This window comes from Rosa chinensis, chromosome 2 (assembly GCF_002994745.2).
Source record: "Rosa chinensis cultivar Old Blush chromosome 2, RchiOBHm-V2, whole genome shotgun sequence".
Classification (NCBI taxonomy): Eukaryota; Viridiplantae; Streptophyta; class Magnoliopsida; order Rosales; family Rosaceae; genus Rosa; species Rosa chinensis.
In genome coordinates, this window is record NC_037089.1 from 29,389,743 (window position 1) to 29,413,485 (window position 23,743).

General features: G+C 39.5%; 3 protein-coding genes across 3 annotated transcripts in view; all 3 read right to left on the minus strand.

Annotated features, from left to right (window-relative positions):
* LOC112188178 (DNA polymerase delta subunit 4) overlaps nt 1-23,743 on the minus strand; it is a 25,551-nt gene continuing 1,808 nt past the window's right edge. Inside the window, exons 2-3 of the mRNA XM_024327242.2 lie at nt 740-942; nt 1-546 (exon numbers count right to left, since the gene is read on the minus strand). Coding sequence (XP_024183010.1) covers nt 353-546; nt 740-911 — 366 coding nt within the window. The 5' untranslated portion in view covers nt 912-942 and the 3' untranslated portion in view covers nt 1-352. The remainder of the gene's footprint in view (nt 547-739; nt 943-23,743) is intronic.
* On the minus strand, nt 13,217-15,292 carry LOC112184076 (histone-lysine N-methyltransferase ATX3). Its single transcript, XM_024322366.2, has one exon. The coding sequence runs from the start codon at nt 15,290-15,292 to the stop codon at nt 13,217-13,219; it is 2,076 nt and encodes a 691-aa protein (XP_024178134.1).
* Nucleotides 18,625-23,743, minus strand: part of LOC112188535 (small GTPase LIP1) — a 6,674-nt gene continuing 1,555 nt past the window's right edge. The window contains exons 2-7 of the mRNA XM_024327667.2: nt 22,320-22,411; nt 22,085-22,226; nt 21,445-21,749; nt 19,570-19,623; nt 19,352-19,485; nt 18,625-19,116 (exon numbers count right to left, since the gene is read on the minus strand). Of these exons, the coding sequence (XP_024183435.1) occupies nt 18,921-19,116; nt 19,352-19,485; nt 19,570-19,623; nt 21,445-21,749; nt 22,085-22,226; nt 22,320-22,411 (923 nt within the window). The 3' untranslated portion in view covers nt 18,625-18,920. The remainder of the gene's footprint in view (nt 19,117-19,351; nt 19,486-19,569; nt 19,624-21,444; nt 21,750-22,084; nt 22,227-22,319; nt 22,412-23,743) is intronic.

A 23,743-nucleotide genomic window follows, 5' to 3' on the forward strand; every position in this document is an offset into this window, starting at 1 on the left:
TTAAACAAAAAGGGAAAGCTTCTAATTGTAGACGAAACTATCCGAAAATGAAACGCCATGATCAGGATTAGCATAATAAGTTCAGAACATTACAAAACAAAAGCAAATTCCAGCCAAATGCTAAACGCTTCCCTCAACTCCCAACCACATCAGCGCCAGTAGTCACACATCAAATTAGATAAATTAAACATAGTTTCTAATGCTAAGCTAAAGATACTAGGATCTGCACATAGTAGTCGAGATACATTGTAAAACATAACCATGTTTCGGCAAGATGCTGAAAACCTTTCACCTCTAATACCACAGCAACTCCAGTAACATGAGATGACACAAACAAGCACATTCCCTAATTCTAAATGCGACCATCCCACAAGCACTCGAGTCGAGCCTTCCCACTCTTCAAAAGATTCTCCACTTCCTTGGGAGGATCCATCCCCAGCTTGCAGGCACGCTCCCACCTTGCGAGTCTGGTGATCCCAAAACACGGTCCATACGCCGTGTTCAAATCAAATTGCCTCAGCACCTCCTCTTGCTCATCATAATCATCTAATCATCAAAACAATCAAATCAGCTAGTCAGTTTGTTACAGTATCGAAGAGTATATTCCTCCCTTACCAAATCAGAAACCCCCCCATTGGGACCTAAATCCCTAACCCTAACAAATTTTCAGAATTGAACTAAACCCCAACATTACTCGAATCCAAAATTGAAAGCGAGACGAGATCAGAGATGTGTATACCTTTGAGATCAGGAGCGCCGTGGGAGATAAGGGCGGAGGGTTGGGTGACGTCGGAGCCCAAAGAGGCGGCGGCGGCGGAAGCGCCTTGGGTTTTCTTCTTCTTGGAGACACCACCGGCGATGGTGCTCTTCTTTTGTTTGTAGAAACCCTTCATATTCGATCTCGTCGCCATCGCTAACCTTTATCTCTCTCTCTCTCTCTCTGTTTCTGTGAAATACAGAGAAGTGTGTTTCAAATTTTGAATTCCTTTCCTCCAGGGGGACTCTGGCCGCTAAATAGAGATTCGCCTTTTTCTTTTCTTTACCAAGTCCCTGTAATACTACATATTTATTTCCTGACCCCCTTTCTATACTATATTGAGTATATCCGCAGATGTTTTAAGCTCAACGGTCCTGACTTTTTATTAAATTGTCGATTTCGTCCGTTGTAAGAGAATTCGAACAATTTAACCCTTCAAAATTAGACAAATGGGGAAATGGCATACTTTAAATGTTTTTTTTTATTTTTTTTTTATAACTTTTATCATTTTTTGGTGAGGAATCACGAAAATCCAAATTTTGAAAAAAGTTATTCCACAAGACGCACTCTCAATCTTTTTCATGGAAGTGGGTTATTGAGTTTCTGTTGTAGTTGATCTAAAGTTGTTCAGAAAATTCTTCTATGCACTGGCAGTGCAAGTAAACCAACAAATCCAGCAAATCTTAACAGTTGATATTTTTTTAATAATAAAAAAATATCTTTAGTGTTATCCAGCTGTCTATTTTTATTGGTGCACTGAATACTCTCTCTGAGTGAGTGTGAGTGAGGGAGAATTCAGAGCACCGACGTGCAGTTGCACATTACATCAAATACATTTTTTTGTTATTAAAAAAAGATTGAGCATAAATTATTAAATACTAACGGTTTTAATGTTGGGTCATTTGTTGGGTCCCAACACTTATAAGATTATCTCAACCCTTAATATTTATACTCAACCTTTTTTTTATTGACTGAAACAAAATGAAAGTAGACCACATGCACAAATATTAACTGATTGCAATAAGCCAATAACAATAATGACAACCAAACGAACGATCACTAGACACCGATATCTGAGCGCTTTGATCTAGCAGCACTACTAATTCATACACTGGTTACTGCAGACTCTAGAAGATGCAAGTGTAGTCTTAGCTTTAGCCTTATCCATGAGTGATCTAGTTTAAACAAACACATATGCTCTTGAACTTCCAGAACAGTGCAACATGTTCGAAATTATATGATTTAAAATTAAAATATATTTTATTTATTTCATTATTTATATCGGGGGTTATTTTTATTTTGTGTTTATTTCTCTATTTATGGTTTAACGGTTTTATGTTTTAAATATATAATTATTATTTTACCGCTATATGGTTAATGAGGCTATTGATGGTCATGGTAGTGTGGCCTATCTAAGGGTATATGGCTAGAGTTGGAAGGCATGTGGTTGGAAGGCTGGTTGGACATATTGTCAGATATGAAATGTCAAGATGGTCGGATACATATGAGGGATTTCGTGAGAAGAAAAGGCACTCCACCATCATGCAACCACTCTCGCACAACACCCTATCCACCTAAAGTCCTCTTCCATATTATACATTTATATCTATGTCTATTTTAAATATACACCGTTTTGAGTGCATAAGTGATTAAGGTTCAATGGAGCTTCGTAGCTGCACGATGGAGCTCGAAGAGTTATTGTATCTTAGGGGAAGTTCGTCATTCAACTCTGTGCAGTAGGGGACCAATCTTCTCTTAGAACAGTGCGCTTGCACGCCTCGACTCCATAAGTTTTCCTATATAAAAATCTATATATTGTTTAAGGAAAACTGAATTGGGAGATAATTGAGTCGTGCTTTCATTGCTAATAGGGGCCTCTTTATATAGAGGATTACAATGCATAGAATCTGAATTATACAAGGAAATATAATCATACATTGAATGGATATCTCTAAGATTCTCTGAGATTATCTAATTAACCTTATTACCACTAGGTCAAGTAACCTAGAGTTTGGGCCAAACACATATTCTAGATTTACTTGAACACTCCCCTTGTGTCGCCCAAACGTGGTGCTCCTCTCGTTGCCTCATTAAAAACCTTGCCGAGTAATAAAAACCCTGTGGGACAAAAATAACCTCGGTCGAAGGGGAAAAAGAGCACAACACACCCTTCACGTTTCGAGACCATACATGTAGACGTCTCCCCCTGATGTCTGCATCTCCCCCCGATGACTACAGTCATGGGAGTTCGGATGACTTCAGCAAACGATGCTACCAACATATTTCTCGAAAGTGGAATTTAGGCAATGACGTAGTGAACAAGCCTGCCACACTGTTCTCAGATTGAACCTAGTTCAATTTGATCTTGAGGAGAGTCTATTGTTGCTAATTATCCTTGGTATTGTCGCTTTTGATGTAGCCTTGCTTCATTTGTTCAAAACAAGCAGCATTATCCTAAATGCTTGTAGGCTCATCTGACTTCAAACCACAATTGTTCGAACATGTGTAATTATGGATCCAATCCATATACATTCACGAACTACTTTGTGAAAAGCAATAATCTCTGCATTGTTCGAAGATATAGCGACTAGGGTCTGTTCTATAAACCTCTAAGATATTACCGTCTTTACCCAAGATGAACACTTAACCAGTTTGGGAATGACCTTTGTGTGGGTCAGAGAGATACCCAATATCAGCAAAACCTTCCAAAACACATGTCGTTTTGGGATGGGGATAGTGGACGTAGGCCAGTGCTGGCAGCGTTCCTAGTGTGTGATGGGTCCGAATCCATCATCTCTCTGTAGGTATAGAACAAGCCCATATCAACCGTACATCTCAAGTACCGAAAGATATCTTTTACACCAATCCAATGGCGTCGCGTTGGCGCAGAGCTAAATCTGGCTAAAAAGTTCATTGCAAATGAGATGTCCGGTCTTGTGCAGTGAGCTAAGTACAATAATGCACCTATTGTACTTAAGTAAGTCACTTCTGCCTCTAGCACATCTTCGTCATCCTCCTTTTAGGCGAAGAATATCCTTTTCAGGATCAAGACTATGGTCGATCATGGGGGTGCTTTGATAGGAGCATTTTTATGCGACGTTTTAATAATTATTTCCTCATATTTTTCTTAGTTATTTCCTTTATTTTATCATTTTTAATTTAGTTTATATTTTCTAGGTAGATTGGAATAAATGACAAGGAAATGAGCTGAAATGAAGAAATGGAGTTTTCCTGGTCCGACTAGGAATCCCAGCCAACACAGGAATCCTGATGAGGTTAGGAAACCTGAAGGCATTAGGAGACCACATAGCTTGAAGATGACGTTGGAGATATTTTGGGAGAATAAATCTTTAATTGCCGTGAATTATCAAGAGAAGATTATGGAGACAACGTGAAAATCAAGGGAGAGTCATAAGAAGATTACGTTGGAGATATTATTGGGGAATTAAATCTGATTTTGCCATGGGAAATTATGGAGTTAATGTCAAAAATCAAGAGAGGATCAAGGATAATGATGCCATAGAGAGATTTAAGGGAGAAAAGGTCCAAAACAAGTCCAGATTATTTTGGCCGAAAATTAAGAGAAAAATCAGATAAAATCTTGGCAAATCAGCAATATTATATTTGGAAAGATTATGGAATTATTTTGGAGCTTTTTGATTGGTTGAGTGACATGGCAGAGCTAACGTGGCATTAATTCATTGGTTGGAGCTGTGTGGTGCAACCAGATAATTCCTTAGAAATTAAATTCATGAAGCCTTGCCTTCCCCTTATAAACCCCCTATGCTTGACGTTTAAAAACAACACCACCACAAAACACACCAACCACATCACACCACAACACACCTCTCTCCATTAGAAAAATTCTCTCCATTCTCTAGTCTTCAGAAGCTCTACGTTGAGACCAAGGAGGGGAAGAAGTCATGCAATACATCAAGATCCTATCCGCCATCCACCCTTGGGTCGTCCCTAGAAGGTTGCTTGCTTTCAAGGATCTTCGAGTTCTTCGTTTCAAGGCCATGTCATATATCCATCTTTCACGGTGTATTTCATACTTTCTTTTGTTTTCCTTTGTTTGATTCGTAGAGTTATGAATTCTAGTTAACATGACATTAAGGGCAAAGTTTAAAGCCCGTTTATATGTTTTGAAATAAAATTGTGATTTTTATATGTTGATTTATATGTTGCTTATGTGAGATTGCTTTATTGATTTTGGATTACAGAAAACTTTTGCATGTTTGTGTTCTTTGGTGGCCAACTTAGGATATATGCATGTAATTGGAGCTAATTTAAGTAGTAAAGGCTTTGGACAAAAGTCGAAATCAATTAAGGAGGATTGCAAATAGGTGAACTTATTCATAACTAGGTTGTGCACTTTGGTTAACATCCTTTCTTTGTTCTTAATGCGTTGAATGTGTTCTTGATTAGCTAGCTTTCTAGACTATGATTGCATGTTCAATATGATTGATTTAGGTGCTTTCACTTAGATTAAATATTCAAGGAAAGTAAAAAATGGGAAATCGTTTGTTTTCTAACGTTTCACATGGTCAACTTCTTTCTCATGACATAGAAGATCAACTATAGGAATTGTGATTGGATTTCATTCATATGATTGTGGATTTGATCTTTGTTCCTTGATTTCCACCCTTGTATATGTGTTTTTACATTTTCTTTATTTTGTTTAGTTTAATTTTCAAAACTCTAATTCTTAAACCCCCCCCCCCTTTTTATTTCGTTATTTGTATATATTTTTGTAAATATTATACTTTGTATTTATTTTAATTCTTTATTTGTTTTACAATGACATGTGACCCTCAATCCTCGGAATAGAACGATCCATATTTACTCTATACTAACGATGACATCTTATAGGGTTAAATTGCGCGCTTGCTTTTAGCGTATCATGCTTGAAGGCTTGACCTTGTCAAAATGACTAAGCATCTATCAACACAATGCTCAAGTTCCAAACCAAGACATCATCGTGTTCTCCCAAAATTATTCATCTCAAAATCGGATCTCAAGTGTTCAGCGGTTTTCCTTAACTCTTTAAGGGCTTCCAATGAAGATCATATCCAACATGAACCGCGATAGAATCCGAAACTTGTTATGGAAATGCGTGGGCATATCCCTTCCCAATCAAGTAGTCACTTTAGTGAGCGGTTCAACCTTATTGTAAATGCGCTCCGTGGTCTAGAGCCACTTGACTTGGGTAAATGAAGTTCACCATGAACCTTCATGTATATTCCGTATCTAGATCCCCATAGAGATACGTAGTGACCACATTTGTAAGCTGCATGTTCAGTTATTCGGAAACTACCAAACTGACAGGGTAGTGGAGCGAAATGACATCCATTACGACATCCATTACTAGAGAATATGTCTCATCGTAGTTGATTCCAGGGCGTTTTGTGAGAAGCCTTGCACCATAAGGCGAGATAACCATCTCTTTTTCTCACCACGATTTCTAACGAAGACCCATTAGTCAATAGGTTTTATGTCAGGAGGTATTGGCATCACTAGGTCAAAAACCTTTCTCTTCATTAGAGAATCCAACTTAACCTGGATCGCATATTTCCAAGTGCGAAACAAATTTCTTACTTTTTCTCTGTCAATACTTCCCAGCTTGTACTGGATTGGAATTCTGGATTTGTGTCCCTTATTGTTTTCTTCTTTGTTTGGTAATGAAGTTCTCCATATACCCAAAAAAGAAGAAGAAGAAAGTGCTATTTGTTTTTTAGAATATGAAGTTCTCCATGGACGATTCACAAATCATCATGAATCTCAATTTATATATATGGGATTTGGGGAAGGTGATGGAGCTTAGGGAAGCCAGTGTGGTGTTCTTGTTCTTGATTGCTTTTCTTTTTTATTGTTGTTTTAATTTCATTATGTTTTAGGAAAACTGAAATTGGGAGAGAATCGAGTTGTACTTTCATTGATAATAGGGACATTTTTATAGAGAGGGTTACAAGCAAAGAATCTGCGTCTTATAAGGTAATTGAATCATACAATGATTGAAATATCTCTGTAGATATCGGTAAGACTAACTCTATTATAACTCAGACAAGTAATCAGAGTTTGGGCCAGACATACAAGCTAGGTGTCCTTAAACACTCCCCCTTATGTTGCCCAAATGTGGTGCTCCTCTCGTTGCCTCGTCAAAAACCTTGTTGAGTAACAAAAACCTAGTGGGACAAAAATAACCTCTGTCGAAGGAGAAAAAGAGCACAACACACTCTTCACGTTTCGAAACCATTCATGTAGACTTCTCCCCTTAATGTCTGCAAAGTGGATTTAGGCAATGACTTAGGAAACAAGTCTGTCATATTATCCTCAGATCGAACCTAGCTCACTTTTGATCCTGAGGAGAGTGTTGTTGCTAATTATGCTTGGTGTTGTCGTCTTTGATGTACTCTTACTTCATTCGTTCAATGCAAGCAGCATTATCCTCATAAATGCACGTAGGCTCATCTGTGGTAGACTTCAAACCACAATTGCTTCGAACATGGGTAATTATGAATCCAATCATTATACATTCACGAACTACTTCGTGAAGAGCAATAATCTCTACATGGTTCAAAGATATAGCGACTAGGGTCTGCTTTATAGACCTCCAAGATACTGCGGTCTTACCCATGATGAACATATAACCAATTTAGGAACGACCTTTGTGTGGGTCAGAGAGATACCCAGCATCAGCAAAACCTTCCAAAACACTATTATCATTTTGGGATGGGGATAAAGGCCACAGGCCCGTGTTGGTGGCGTTCCTGGTGTGTGATGGGTCTGAATCCATCATTTCTCTATAAGGATAGAACAAGCCCATATTACCAATTTAATAGCATCACGTTGGCGCAGAGCTATATCTAGCTAACAAATTCACTACAAATGACTAAATGAGATGTCCGGTCTTGGGAGTTTAGCCGAGTACAGTAATGTGCCTATTGTATTTAAGTAGGGCACTTCTGCCTCTAGCACATCTTCTTCATCATCCCTCGGACGAAGGATCAAGACCACAGACGATCATGGGCGTGCTTGAAGGCTTGACCTTGTCAAAACGCCTAAGCATCGACCAATATGGTGCTCAAGTTTCAAACCGAGACATAATCGTGTTCTCTTAAGATCCTTCATCTCAAACTCGAATTTCAAGTGTTCAGCAGTTTTCCTTAACTCTTTAAGAGCTTCCAATGAAGATCATGTCACCAACATGAACAACGATAGAATCCAGAACTTGTCATCGAAACACGTGGGAATTTACATATCCTTTCCCAATCAAGTAGTCACTTAGTGAGCGTTTCAACCTCATTGTAAACGCACTCCGTGGTCTAGAGCCACTTAACTTAGGTGAATGAAGTTCACTAGGAACCCTCATGTATATTCTGTATCTAGATCCACATAGAGATACGTAGTGACTACATTCGTAAGCTGCATGTTTAGTTATTCAAAAACTACCAAACTAACAGGGTAGTAGAGTGCAATGACATCCATTACGAGAGAATATGTCTTCTCGTAGTCGATTCAAGGGGGTTTTGTGAGAAGTCTTGCGCCATAAGGTGAGATCCCATCTCTTTTTCTCATCATGCTTTCTGACGAAGACTCATTAGTCAATAGGTTTTATGTTAGGAGGTGTTGACATCATTGGCTCAAAAAACCTTCATTTTTGTTAGAGAATCCAACTTAACCTGGATCACATATTTCCATTTAGGCCAATTTCCACTACGTTGACATTCATTCATCAACGGAGCGTGGTTCGATATCATTGGACTCAAGGAAATCATGCGCATTGAAATACACGAATACATCATCAATCATGATAGAGTTTCTATCCCACGTCTGATGTACACTCGTGAACTTTTTAGAGAGATCTATATTCTCAGGAATAAGTACTGACGTTGAGGCATCCCCCCACTAATAACCATAATCCGGAACATTCTCATGAGACGAATTTTGAGTGTCAATGATCAAAGGATTGAAATGTGTCAAAGTATCTTTTGAGCCTCCCACGCATCCTAGTTGTGGTCATGACCTGTAACACCAGAGTGCCACTCTCTATGGCGTTGGTGCCATGCCTACCTACATGTAGGGTGGCACTACGTCCTTTCGCAGGAACGTCCATCCTTGCACGTATGTTTGCAGCAGATATGTGTGATCTAGTCACTTTAGCAGAGATCGAGATGAGACATAGTAGGAACAGACCACGACAGTTCCTGCAATTCCTACTGAACATCCGTGTTCTTATCTCCCCTTAACGAAGGAAAGACTGTCTTATCAAAGTGACAATCCGCAAATCTAGCGGTAAAGAGATCGCCTAGTAAGGGTATTAAGCAGCGGAAGATTGTTGGAGTCTCATATCCAATGTATGTACCCATTCGTCTGTGATGACCCATCATAGTGTATTGTGGCGGTGCAATAGGCACATAAATGACACACTCAAATATGTGTAAGTACGAGATAGTTGTACCCAGTCACTAGCTATAACGCAGAGATAGATTAGTGGCGGTGGGTCGTAAACGAATTAGCATAGCTGCATGCGATATTACATCACCCCAAGCAGATATAGGGAGATTGTTGCGCATTACCAATGTATGGGCTATCATCATAGTAGTTTTCGCGAGACCATTTGAGTATGTGCATGGGAATATGATGTCCAACATCAGTCCCAATGATATGCAATAATCATCAAAAGTCTTTGACGTAAACTCTGTGGCATTGTCAAGTCTAATTGACTGAATGAGATGATCCAGGGAGTGAGCCCGTCGTCATATGATATCTGCTAGGAGTGTAGTATAAGCAACATGAAGTGCTGATAACGTGTTTTAGGGAATCAAAATTGGGAGAGAAATTGTTGTGCGTGTGTGCTTGTGCGGGGCTGCTGTGCACTGGGCTTGCAGGGCTGCTACGTGGGGTGTGCAGGGCTGCTGTGCATAGGGCATGCTGGGGTAGGTGGAGCGAAGCTAACCATGTAAGTAGTGAGGCTAACAACGAGGCTCTCAGCGAGGCTAGCACGGCAGAGGCTCAGGGTAGCAAGCAAGTGAGGCTAATCGTCAGGTGAGGCGAGGCTAACGCAGGTGCTAGCAAAATGTTGAAGCGAGGCTAACCAAGCCTGTTAGTAACTTCCAGTGGCCGATTTAGTGGTTTTCCCGCAGGTTCTGTGGTTTCGCCGCCGGTTCTGGGCTCTTAGGATCGAGGGCTTCAAGATGTGCGACGGGGGAAGTTAGGGTTTGAAGGTTATGATTTTAGAGTTTCAGGGTTAGGGGTTCGTGCTGATAACTTATTTTAGGAAAACTGAAATTATGAGAGAATTGAGTTGTACTTTTATTGATAATGGGGGCCTCTTTATATAGAGGATTACATGCAAAGAATATGTGTCTTACAAGGTAACTGAATCATATAATGATTAAAATATCTCTGTAGATATCGGTAAGACTAACCCTATTACAACTCAGACAAGTAATCAGAGTTTGGGCCAGACACACAAACTAAGTGTCCTTAAACACATTAGTCTTTATTATTTTTGTATTTTACTTTTTCTTCAAAAAAGAAAAGTTTTTTTATTTATTTATTTTGGTTGAAAAATAAATTAGTATTCTTTTGGTTATTTATGTCTTGTCTTTCTCACACTTCATCTAGATCATTGAATGTTTTAAAATCTAAAGGGTTCTTGACCCAAAGCACCAAAATCAACAAAAATGTCTCATTTACCCAGCAACAAATTTTTATTCTCACTAACCCAAAATGAAGCAAAATGACAATTTTAGCCTTAATCTAATTAATAAATTACACTTGATGCCACTCTCCTCTCTCCCCAGCACAACTCTCTCTCCCCGATCTCTATCAGTCTCTCTCTCTGCCCCCTTCAAAATCCGATTCCGGTCTCTCCCCTCCAAAATCCTATTCCGATTCCACCTCCTGGAACAACGCCTCCTCTCTAATTCGAATCAGATCTGGTGAGTCGAGGAGTGCTGCTGGAATTTTGTTCCTCCGATCTCCAGTGAGTCGAGAAGCTGCATTAGACAGCTTCAAAGCCTTCCCCGCCGGCTGCAACCGCGATGTTGACGCAGTTGACTCTGCAGCCGCACGACTCTTTTGTTCGTCGCCGGTCTGGGATCCGAGCCTTGCATTCGGGTTCTAGCCGAGGCCGGAGCCAACCTCAATCACAGGGATGAGCCTCTTTCGCCTCAATTCCATGGCAGCCCACCGCAGAACAATAATCTCCGGTGAGATTTGGGTCCGATTCAGGAAATTTCGAAGCAGGGATCCCCGGTCTCTTTATGTCCAGCCAGCTCGACCGTGCGCTAGTGGTGTGGTTTAGATATTCCCCGAACCAGTCTCCTCCTTGAACAGCGAGAAGTTGTGCTCAGCTCCGAGAATTTGTTCGGAAGGAGAAGAAGGAGAAAGAGAAGCTGCAGCCGCCCAAATAATTTTTTTTACAGGTGAGAGACGTTGGCAGCGAGCTCCGGAGGTGCTTCGATTCGTTGGTTTTTGTCCGACTCTTAACTTGGGTGCCCAGAGTATTTTCTGGGTAACCAAATCAGTTTCTTTTTTTCTTTTCTGTTTTTTAAAGTAATGAGACAGAATGAATGAAAAAAAATTGAATGTCTATTGGGAAGCAATAGGCGTCTATTGGAGGGCAATAGATGTCTATTGGAGGGCAATAGGCGTTTTTTAATTGATATAATCTCTTCATTTTTTTTTTTGAACAAAGTTTTATTTGTCTAAATTTAGGGAGATTAGTTCATATTCTGGCAACCGAAAGTTTTATTGGGAATAATAGACAACTATTGGAGGGCAATAGACGTCTACTGGGGGGTAATACACGGTTGATAGACGTCTATTGGGGGCAATAAACATTTCCGGTAAGGTTTTCAGAAAAGTCCTGTGGGCGGCGGCCGATGACAGGATTCCAACGACACGTGACCGGAATCCGACAAAACTTTGTTGGAATCCGGCTAAAGTTGACAGGATTCCGGCGGCCGGTGACTGGAATCTGGCAACCGGTGACTAAAATCCGGCGAAAGTTGACAGGAATCCGGCTCCGTCGGCCAGTGACGGGACTCCGGCGAAGTCTCCTATGGTTTCTCTCTCTCTCTTTCTCAACAATGGGGTAAGGGTAAAATAGTATTAAAAAAATAAAAAACAAAAATAAAATCTTAATGGGATATTAAGAAATACCTCCTTTAGAGTGTTTTGGATAAGAGGGAATTAAAAAAACTTAATGGGGTAAATGGGAAAAAAATATCTTAAAATGAGGTAAATGGACAAAAACCCAAATCTAAAAGGTCATGAGAAGTATAAAAAATTGTACTAGTGTGTGTCCTTGATCCTGACCTTTGATCAAAAGTGAACATTACCTTTCAGAGAACACATGCCAAATCAGAAATATCTAATTTACAATCAGCTATAGCACAACTTAATCCAAAAAGATGTGGGGACATTAATTATGAGTATTTAATCTGCACCATCACAATATGTAAGTTATCTCTGTTTGACTCATTATACATCACTTTGAGTTTTAACAATTTGAAACCAATATTGCTCTAATCATCATGATGGTATCAACTACTACAAAGGCAATTGGCGGTTCAGCATTTAAAAGTATGGCTAGAGTGACAGCTTCTGAATTAGAGACACCTACAAGGAGGACACGATCATGAAACTGATAACCTCACAAGTGTTCTACAGCTACGCAGGAAAAGGAAGGATTCTATTTGTACAAAGTACAAACTAATATTGTTCTCATGAAATCCATCCTAACAGTAGTTTTCTAAGGCTACATAGAAAAGCGTATGCGAAACAATAACAACACAGAAGCAGCAACAACATTATGATCATCAAAAGTGAACACTAATTACCAGGAAAACTGTAGGTGAAGCAAACCTTGCTTCTTATCAACCCAGGCAAGAACAGGTTTCTGAATTAAAGTTCCTTTTGCTTATTGCTCAGCCCCTTTTTGGAATGGGATGAAGAAAAAGTTAAGGTCCGATTGCGTCTGCCTGGCCGGCATCCAGGAGGAGGCTGCTCTGTAAAGTCAGAGCGGCTATCCCTCCATTGATGGTTGCGACCCGGTTCCCTCCGGCCTCTAGCAGCAAAACTACTGTTCCCCCACTTGGGTTACAAACTCAGGTGACTGAGGTCGGCGATACAATGCGGTAGGTAAGCCAATATGAAGCATCTGTGCCCTTTCTGCTTTACAATGTGGGACTCCGACTCATGTGTGTTTCGCTCTAGGCAAAATTTCTAAGGTCTATATGACCCAGTAATCTCTTTTTTATTCTAATATGGTTACAACTTACAACACGAATTGCCGTAGATAAATTGAAAATAATTACAAGCTTAAGGAGAAAAGTTTTCCTTTGTTTTCTGTAGGAAGGGGAAAGGGTTATTCCTTCTATGGTTAGAAGTGGTCAGACCTCTGTGCAGAGATGATATGGGAGCGCCAAAATATGTACGTACTAGGAACTAACACAAGAATTTCCTACAGTTGGGAGCTTTACATAGACAGGGAACTCTGAGCTCGTCACATTCATCCGGCTCAAACAAGTAATCGTACGTTAGTTCTTCACCGGCCGAAACATTAGTCTTGGCAATGAGAACTATTCGGTTCTCCTCACCCACACTCACGATCCTTGAATAGCAATTAGGCATGCACGAATGGTTAATTAACCGTGCTATATTTCCTTTACATGTAGCATCAATTACTACTTCCTCGCTAATCTTGAAAAGATAGCAATCTTTGCCTTGTAGCCTGTACCGTGCTTCCCTCAGATCTGCAATGCTGCGTCTTACCCGCTCACCACGATACTCAACTACCATTTCTCCTTCCTGAATACTCCTACGTGCAAATAGACCCCATCCATGTATTCCAGATTTTCCAAAACAAACCCGGTGATTTTCAGTTTTCTGCAAGTGGTAAAGCCGATCCTTGAAGGAAGAAAAAATTTTAGAATCTTCTACTTCTTTAAATGTGCTCAAGCTATTTACTCCGTCTAATGAATGGTGTGTTGGTCCCCTTGGTCGATGAAAAATTGGTAGCCGCTCACCTCCCTTAAAATTTGATCTTTTAATAGCACGGCATCTTGCAGCAGAGAGTACTGGTTCTAACTCATAAGACTCTGAGGTTGAAGGTTCTGAAACTTCAGTTTTCTTTGATGACACCACCCTCGAACCCCTGAAGAACCCTTTCTCGTTTCGAAGCAAGCTTCTGGCAGCAAAAACCCCTGAAGGAGTATGAACAACGATAACAGCTTCTGGATTGGGAGCCCTGTGCACCGCACAATATATCAACTTGGTTGTTACTTGTTTCCCATTCTTCCCCACCTGGCAGTGCAACTCCATGCTGTAGCCTGCTCTTGATGCACAGGTTGCATGAAAATGAGTGGCGCATTTGCAACATGTGGTGCAGGAACCATGAGTCTGCGCACAAATTACACAACGCTTCAGAAAAGTAGTGGGTGGGATTCTAAGGATTCCAACAGCAGGTTCCATCTTCTCATGATTCAAGAAACCTATTTCGGGATGAAACCAAGCACAAGAGACATGAACCCACAAGGTGTCAACATCAGTGGGCTTCAAAGCACCTCCTTTCACTGGACAGAGACAGCACTCTCTAACGATATCAGGTGTTTCACATGCCCTACAAACCCATGAAGTAAAATCCTGGACATGTTTTGCACCATAGCATTCTTGGTGCACAGCTATTTGACACCTGTTGCATATGATCATTTTGTTATCTTCCCAATCTTCAACCCATCTACAAACTGCACATCTTTCACTTGTCCACTTTGCTTCAACTGGCTCGTACTTTTCTCGTAAGGAATCAAGTAGTTGCTGCTTATCTAAACCAAGTTCATTATACTCTGCAATCCATTGTTCCAGTCTTAGCATTGTGGCCTTCACTTTCACACTATGCTTCCATTTCTTTGCTCTACAACCCGTGTGCCTTTCCCATTCACCAAGGCTCCGCATCTTTGACTCATCACACAGTCCACACTTACAAGCAACCATATGAAGGTTTGGCACATATGTTCCTTCCATGCCATTACAAACCACAGTTACGCAGGTCACATCTGACGATTCGCATTCCTTATTTTTGCAATCAATGTGCTCCAGGTCCTTGAAAACATTACTGGAAATTTTGTCACACTCAGCATGCTCCCAATCTCCACCCTCTGATATCTTCTTACATATGCCACAACATTGTTTTGATTTTTTCAACTTTGCACAATGTTTACATAAGTAAACTTGAGTTTCAGAACCTGAGCCCTTCACTGTTTTCATAGCTTTAGCTTGCCTTTTTTCATATAAATCAACTGAAGACGGCACTTGCCGGAGACCTCGAGCTGACCTCCGAAACTTTTCAGAGCTGATCTCATTCATTGCTGGCCGGTTGACCTCGACGGCAGCGGAAAACGACTCGTTGTATTCCGAAGAACCGGAGCCGCTGCTGAAATCTTCGACTGAGTAATGCCCCCCATTCGTTTTCCGCCTCTTCGGATTCGCGGCCTCTTTCAGCTTGCAGCGTTTCAAATTTGGCATTTCGAATCTCGGCGAACCCAAACCCTAGCTAATTTCTCATTGAACCCCAAACCAAAACTGAACCTGTTTAAATGGATGTTATATCATAATTTCCTAACCCATTGAGGATTCATATACCTGCAATGTCATATATATATAGATTGAATGATAGATTCCTAACCTATCAAGGATAGTACTTTACTTTCGGTTTCCTTCTCCTATAAGTTATAATATCACTAGTTCACTACTATGCATAAGAATGTCAAATGCGATCTCTATTAATACATGGAGTAACCAGCAGGTTAAGCTTGATTTTTTTTGTTTTTGTTTTTGTTTTTGTTTTCGTTTTCGTTTTTGTTTTTGTTTTCGTTTTAGCAAATTACCAATAGATACAATCTCAGCCCATTTATTACCACTAGCAGGCCTTTTTTTTTCAATTCGCTTGCGGTACTGTAGCTGAACCATGTGCAACGTCCAGGCCCATGCGGCCATTTTTTGAATTGATTCTGTTAACTAGTAAATTACCAAAATAACCTCTATATACACTTAATGTACTGAGCTTCAGTATCATTCTAAGGCATTGCAGATTTAATGTACTGAGCTTCAGACATTAAGGCATTCTGAAATGCACGAATTACAGTTCTTTCCAGTTTCTAGAGGCAATTCTAAATGATTAACCTATTGGATTGTTTGTATACACATAACAGAAATCTCTCCACCATAGTTCTTCTCATGTTCTTCAATCGGTACATCCTCTTTGTTTATTGCAGCAGCCTTCCTCCTTGCCATTTGCGATTAATCTGTATATGATAAATGCAAATATATGAGTACTAACCCTTAGTAGTTTACTGACCCTCAATTTGATTAAAAAACCATTATAGCTTATAAGAATGCAAAATAAATACTAACAGCAATAATAAGATCAAATATCCACAAAGCCTATAGGTAGACATAATGCAATGACTTTCCCATAAAGTAAACATAAAAATGAGGTTGCAATACAAATAAAATCAGCTAAAGGTACTGACCCTTAGAAATAAACATAAAAATGAGGTTGCCATACAAATAAAATCAGCTAAAGCTACTGACCCTTAGAAATAGACATAAAAATGAGCTTGCAATAAACCTAGGGTTAGTGAAATCATGAAGCTAAGGTTACTGACTCTCAGAAACTAAAGCTCGTACAATTCATTTTGTACTATTGTTGGTCACATAACTCATCATTTTCCATCAGAACAAAGAAACCTCATAAACTAAAGGTACTGACCCTCAGAAACTAAACCTAATGATCTTTAGAGGGTCCATATAATCATAGATTGCACATATTGCAGCATTTTAATGCTATTGACTGTCAATAAGCTCAGACAATTCATTTTGTACTATTATCAGCCACATAACATCAATTTTCACCTCCTAGCTACACGTAAAAATGAGGTTGCAATACACATAGATTTACTAACCCTCAATAGCCTAAAGGTTGATTTCTTAATTTGTTAAAGCTACTGACCCCCAGAATTTCTCAACCATTGAGAATAATTAAAATTTCTCAACCAAATTCATTTACCTGAGGGAGAGACTATGACAACACGAGGCTGAAGGTACTGACCCTAAGAATTTTTCAACCAAAATTTCTCAGGTAAAGCTGCTAAACATAATCAAATTTCAACAGTGTTGAATGCATTGCACAAAAATCAGACCATAGCTACTGACCTTCGGTAACTACAAATTTCTTTATTGACCTTCATTAACTACAAATTTCTCTACTGACCTTCAAGACTATAGCTACTGACCCGCTGGGGTCACGCCCATTCTTCGCCGCCGAGGTCGCGCTCTTGGTTCGCCTTCGGGTCGCGCCTTTGCTTCTCAGCTGGGTCGCCCGCTTGCTTCACCGCCGGGTCACCCCTTGCTTCGCCGCCGGAGTCCTTGCTTCTCAGCTGGGTCGCCTGCTTGCTTCGCCGCTGGGTCGCCCCCTTGCTTCGCCGCCGGGTCGCGCACTTGGTTCACTACCGGGATCGTGCGCTTGCTTCGCCGCCTGAGTCACGAGCTTGCTTCGCCTCTGGGGTCGCGCTCGAGCCCTTGCTTCGTCGCCTAGCTTCACGGGAGCCCTAGATTTCGATTTAGTTTAGATGGTTTAGATTTTGGGATCGCTTTGATTTTGGGAGAAATGGTTTATATTAGTCAGTAACATGTTTCGTAAATTTCTTAATATTTGAGTGTTCTTTCTTTATGATGGGCTAATGGTTGTTGACCGCACGGGCTCCATGTTTTGAAGTCTGCTAGTGGTAAATATATGTAGTTGTTTATAGTTACTGGTAAAAAAAACTCTTGTTTTTGCTTTTGTTTTTGTTTTTATCGGCTTGACCTAAATGTGATGGCTAGGGCATGCCAACTCGCAGCCAAATGAAAGATTTGATTTGCGCTTTATCTGAAGGAATGTAGGCTGAGGAGGGAAGCGTCTAGACCGTAGAGTTCAAATGCTTTGGTTGCAAGGACATTGATTGGGATCTTGAATTCTTGATCAAGGTCACATCTTGGGTGACTTCGAAAGTGCAAGTGGCTAACTTGCTCTCCAAGAAGTAGAATCTGAATAGAAAAATTACAAGGCACCACCTTCGTTTTCAGCGACATATTTCGGTTGTAGGACCATATGCATTCACTTCAATCGTGTGATTGAAGGCCTTCACTTTGGTCGTGACTATCTCAGCCATGGAAGTAGCATTCCAAAACCTATATGGACTAGGTATACCATAGCCAAAATTTTAAGCGATCATACATTACATTCAATACACAATTTTAGGGCATTGCCAAATATATACAATTTTAGGACATTGTGTGTATTTGGCAATTTTAGGGATGCATTACCTATTAGGACTAGGAATTCCATAGCCAATTTCTTATAGGGTCATTATTCAAACGATTTTAAACGTGGAGCAAGCAAAAGAAAGATTGCGAGTTGGGAGACTAAGAGGGATAGGTTATTCTCAGTGTTGATACGCTACACAATACTAGCTAAATTCGTGGATGAAGTGCTAGAATCAGTTGCCAAAACCCTTGAAACCTCTGCTGTGATTTACCTTCTGGACATCAGAGGTTCTTGATTTCAACATCATGCATTAGCTATCCCCAGCACATCCAAGATTCCATTATCATTGAGATGGGGCTGGGGCTGGGGGGAGAGGGCCTGATTGGCTGATTATTACTCCAGGGATCGCACGATAGTGGTACTAAATTGAAATACTGTAATTTTAGTGTTATACCTCTAGAATGTTATGGTTCACATTATTCAATACCCTCAATACTACAAACACATTATCAGAGTGGTATTGAAGTAACAGAGTTGGTGACATCCAAAGTGAATTTCTGAAAAGAGAAGATGCAAAGATCTTAAGCACCGTTATCATCTCAGCAAATTGGCATACAAAGAGAAAGCTTGGTGAAAAAAATGCCTGTAGCTTCCAAGTTGTTCAATAAATCATTATATACTTATACCCCAAGGCCCCAACATATAACAACAACTGCTTAAAATGACAGAACCTGTAGGTGTCAAAGAATCAATAGACCAATTAAAAGTGAAACAAAATGAAAAGACCATAGACCACATGCACACAAATCCCACTTTGATTGGCACAATTTTCAGAGTCAATGACCACTAAACATTGATATCTGAGCGCTTTGATCTGGCAGCACTGCTGATTTCTGGATAACTAGAATACGCAAATCTAGGGATGCTGTAATTTTCAGAAACTGCAACTGGCTGCTGTGGATAAAGAGTGGGAGGTGGTGTCAGATTGCGTTGTGCTGGAAGAGGAGGGAGCATGTTGTAGTTGTAAGGATCACCATGTAAACTACAAGGGAGGAAAAGGAAGAACAAAAAAAAAACTTAGGACAAGAATCATCAATTCAAACACCTAAGACAACAAAATGAGCGAAGAAATGACGATGATGAACGACAATTGTTATAGACTAAATTCAACAGATCATGTCTCATAACATGTAGCATGTAGCTGGCATTCTGGCAAGATGATTATGTTTTATTGCATTAAACAAGCTTGAGAGAAAATTGTAACTTGCGGGAAGTACCTGCTCTTCTTCCTGTATGAATGATCCTCATCACTCCAATTTTCATCTACTGTCTGTGCAGGACTTGCAACCGGAGAAATAGACCATGGACTTTGTGCAGGTAAATCATCAGAAAAATATCTTCTCCTAATCAACTGAAACCAGCGCAACAGAAGAGTTGGACATTTGTCTTGAGACAAAACATATAAGCTAACAAGAACAAGCAGAGAAATACAGACCATTCGGAAGAATTTCATCACAGCTTCCTTGTCATATCTTGCTTCTTTGGCAGCCTGTAACCAGACCATCATGTCTTAGTATAACTACAGCTGATATAACACCCATACGTAATTTCACCAATCCTCAATATGTTTGTGCCAAGAAACATGATGGCAAATCATATTACAGCAATAGAACACAAAGACTTCATACAAGTCAAAAGTTACATATATTTTGCTTAGGTTAGTCTATCCAAACCATAAAAAAAAAAATATTAGCAACGTATCAACTACAACATTTCCTCAAACTACAAAGCCGGCCCCAATCCAAATAGATTAGTTCTAACGGAGATCTCGAACAATCCCTTACCCAAAATAATATAGGCAAAAACGTACTGAAATTAGTGGTATGGGGATAGGTTACTCAACTACAGTTAAGGCAAGAATGGCATAGAAGTGCTGGCATGAAGAATCTTATCAAGAATACACCTTATCGTTTCCCTTCTTCTATTTGAAAAACAGTGAAACAATGTCAGCATCCAGGACCTATACGACCCCGCAAATTTTTAATAGAAGTATAGAACTGAGAAGGGAGAGAAGCTACAATAACCATTATTAAAGTAACTATTATATCAAGATTTTGAGATTTACTACCAAAGATTGTTTTTCTGGAAACAAATTTCACAACTTACAACAGAATAACTACTTGGAGCAAGATAGGCACACCTTATACTTTTTCTAAATACTAGGGAGCCGAGTATATTAGACTTACAACTTTAAAGATCATATTTTCTTGAATTTTGGAAGGACAACCTAAATGTTTGCTAGATGTTGTGAACATAATTTGGTACCCCATTGCTGACAAATGACATCCACACAAGTGAATGGCACAGTAAAAAATGAATAAGATTCCCATCTGAACTACAAGGCCTTACAGTAGTAAAGAACCCTATTCAAATTTTGCCTGCTGCCATATGTTATCTCATCGTTAACATAAAGCTAACAGAAACATCTCTCAAATGTCAGACAAAAGCATTTCAGTTAGTATAGATCATATCTTCCTCTCTGCTAGTTAAAACATTAGAAAATAAAATGTTGTCATCTCCTAGACAAGAAAAAGTAATTCGAATATAAGAAAAAAAAATTATGGTTGATATACTCTACAAAACTCTTGGAAGCACTGAAGTGGGCTTGGCTGAATTTTATTCTTGTCTCAACTAATGCTGCCTTTACTTCAACTAGATGATCAAGAAACAACATACATCATGTGTGTGTGCATAATTTTATATATTAAAGATATACCTAGACTAGCATTGAGTCTAATTAACTCACTTTAAATTTTATCAATTTAAAATCCAATAGGCACCAAGTCCATCATGTGCCTCTCGGGTGGGGGGTGATACGGAGCGGACTGATCTCCCATATATGTCCAATCACACATAGACTGGCATCATCTTTTGGGGAAGCAACCTTGTGTGAGGCAATTTTGGCCTCATATTGTTGGCTGAAAACATTGTAACTAAGGAAGACAAAGGCAAAGTATTTGTCGAAGTATCTAGGCTGCTTCATAGACTTAGGTAGCTGTTGATTTATGGATTCTTAGATTATTCTTCATTGTGATCTAGGAGCTGCATTTAGCAGATTTCAAGACTACATTTTCACAGAATTGTGCAATTTCACTTGGTTGTTTGTGAAAAATTGACAATACTGTCAAGTTAGTGGGCCTCCTATCCACAACTAGACTTTTATTTGCATACAGATCAAAAGCAAATACAACAAATTGATTCATTAGATACTATGTTACCATTTTTTAATTTAATTCTCATCAGTCACATTGCCTAGACAACATCCAAGGAGTAAAAGGTGGAAAATGAAAATAAATAAACTGCTACTTACCGCAATAAGGCCTCCAGCTCCAGGAAAACTTTCAGTCAGTGGAAGTTCCTCACTCGATGGAAGCAAACCTTGCTTCTCAACCCACTGTCGGGCAACGTCAACAAGATTGCCACTGCTTCCCCTTGTACCCTCCTTTGCAGCAATATCAGCTTTGTTACCAATAACAATATACGGGACAGGAAGGCCACCAGGACCCCCAGATCCTAGAGGAGCTGAAAATGACCCAGTTGCAGAAATCTCAGCTGCCCACTTGTGCAAGCCAGTTTTTGTCCTTCTTTGGGAGAGATCATGAACAAAGATTACACCTACACATGAATTTCAATCAAGAACTAAGTTGAAGATCTCATACATCTGTCTCTAACATGTAGGTTACACTGCTTTTAATAGGAAGTGGAACATGAGAATTGATGTCTGGATACTGTTAACAAATTGTGTCACCACAATGGTGATAACCGTATCATACCATGATTTAACACTATTTCTATTCAAAACTTTTCATGCTCATTGCATTTTTGATACATAGAACATGCATTCATCAAGAGATGCAAAGATGTTTAACACATACATTTACAAGGCCACGCAAAGTTGTTGATTTCATAAATCAAAAAATACAAGCACAAAATAACATCTCCAAACTTACCATTTATTTGGGAATAAAAAAGAGACCGGCATTCTTTGTATCTATCATGTCCACATATATCCCAGAGTTCTATAAAGAATTCCCTCTCAGCATCACCTTTAATGCTGCTTGACGAGCTACCAGAATTGCCATAAGTAGTGTGCTGGATAAAACAATAATAGTGAAGACTTAGGAGACTTCAATTCTCAACAATGGCTCTGAACTCTTTAAGATACAAAGTAGTAGTAATTTTTACCTTTACACCAACTGAACATCCTACTGTTTGAGGAGGGCGGGCAGTGGAAGAACCGTTGACAATCAGATGAACAAGAGAAGTTTTTCCAACACCTATGAATAGATCAAAATCAAAAGATGATGTTCTACATTAACAACTGAAGTTACAAGATATAGTGTACAACAAAGCAGAGTTTGGAGAAAGATCATCCTCCATGCATGCATTATAAAATTGCACTTAAACACATGCTAAACCATAGACTGAGGGTTCCATGCTATCAAATACTGCTTCATCCAATATATGATCATAAACATGTAAACTGTTATTCTTCTAGCTAGCAAAGATGATATACCATAGCAATGAGTATGGCAAAACAAGGATCTGGATATTTTGTTTAATTTATGAAAAACAGAACTTCCACCAAAAAAGAAAAACAATAGAATACAGAGAACAAGGTCCACCACAGAAAAAATGCACAAGCCACCTACTAGAAACTCTACTAGATCAAGATAACAACAGCATAACATTAACAGAAAACTATTAACTCATAGCTGCTAAAATAAATTCCTACACTTTGCTAAAGTGAATGTCCATAAAGAAGCCCAAACCAGACCCTCTCACTCTCCACATTATCATTATCCTGTTAATTTCCAATCATATGCCAATAACACAGTGACGTAATAAATGACATACTTAAAAGCACTCTTGCAAATAAACACCAATTGACAGAACCGGAACAAAAGTATAAAAGCTTTTCAGAACCATATCATAAGTGTACAGCTTCCCATGAGAAATTATACAAGCCAAAACACTTGTAACTTTGAGAGCACTTTCAGCTTTCCATATTACAAGGGAGGGTATGAAAAAAGAAAGAGAACGGCTATCCATCGGGTAATTTGAGAACGATTTACAAAGAAAAACTCTAGAAGATTCCAGATTCAGTTTATCTAACAGGAGAGCTCCCTGCTCAAGGAGATTAAACCAAAAGTCCCAACAAAAGAAATGAAAGAAAAGGGAAAGAACAAAAAAACCGCACATTCTTACCACAGAGTAACCTGGGTATCGAGATAACCAATAAAGACATGGAAACCAGAACAAAAAGATGCTTCCCTTCCTCGAGGCCCCCCCCCCCTCACAAAAAAAAAAAAAAAAAAAAAAAAAAAAAAAACTCTTCCAAAAACCTTCTGTCTTTCCTAATTAGCCAACCCCAAAATAACAACAAGAAACAAACAAATCACTTTGCCCGGTCACCTACTAGGATTTCTTACAACAGTTTTAGGATCCTACCACTTTCATTCTTCCCCGACTAGCTCCTTATTATAGTGTGGCAAAGAGAATGGGTCTCTGATTGGAGTTCCCTGCCTAATTTCCTGGGAAAGCGTCAATTCTCCTCACTAGATTCCCCAACCCTAGCCCTCCTTAGTTTCCTTCTACCACCCCTTTTA

Excerpts from the sequence above, each read along its gene's own strand:
- LOC112184076 (XM_024322366.2), bottom strand. The coding sequence starts at position 15,292 with ATGCCAAATTTGAAACGCTGCAAGCTGAAAGAGGCCGCGAATCCGAAG.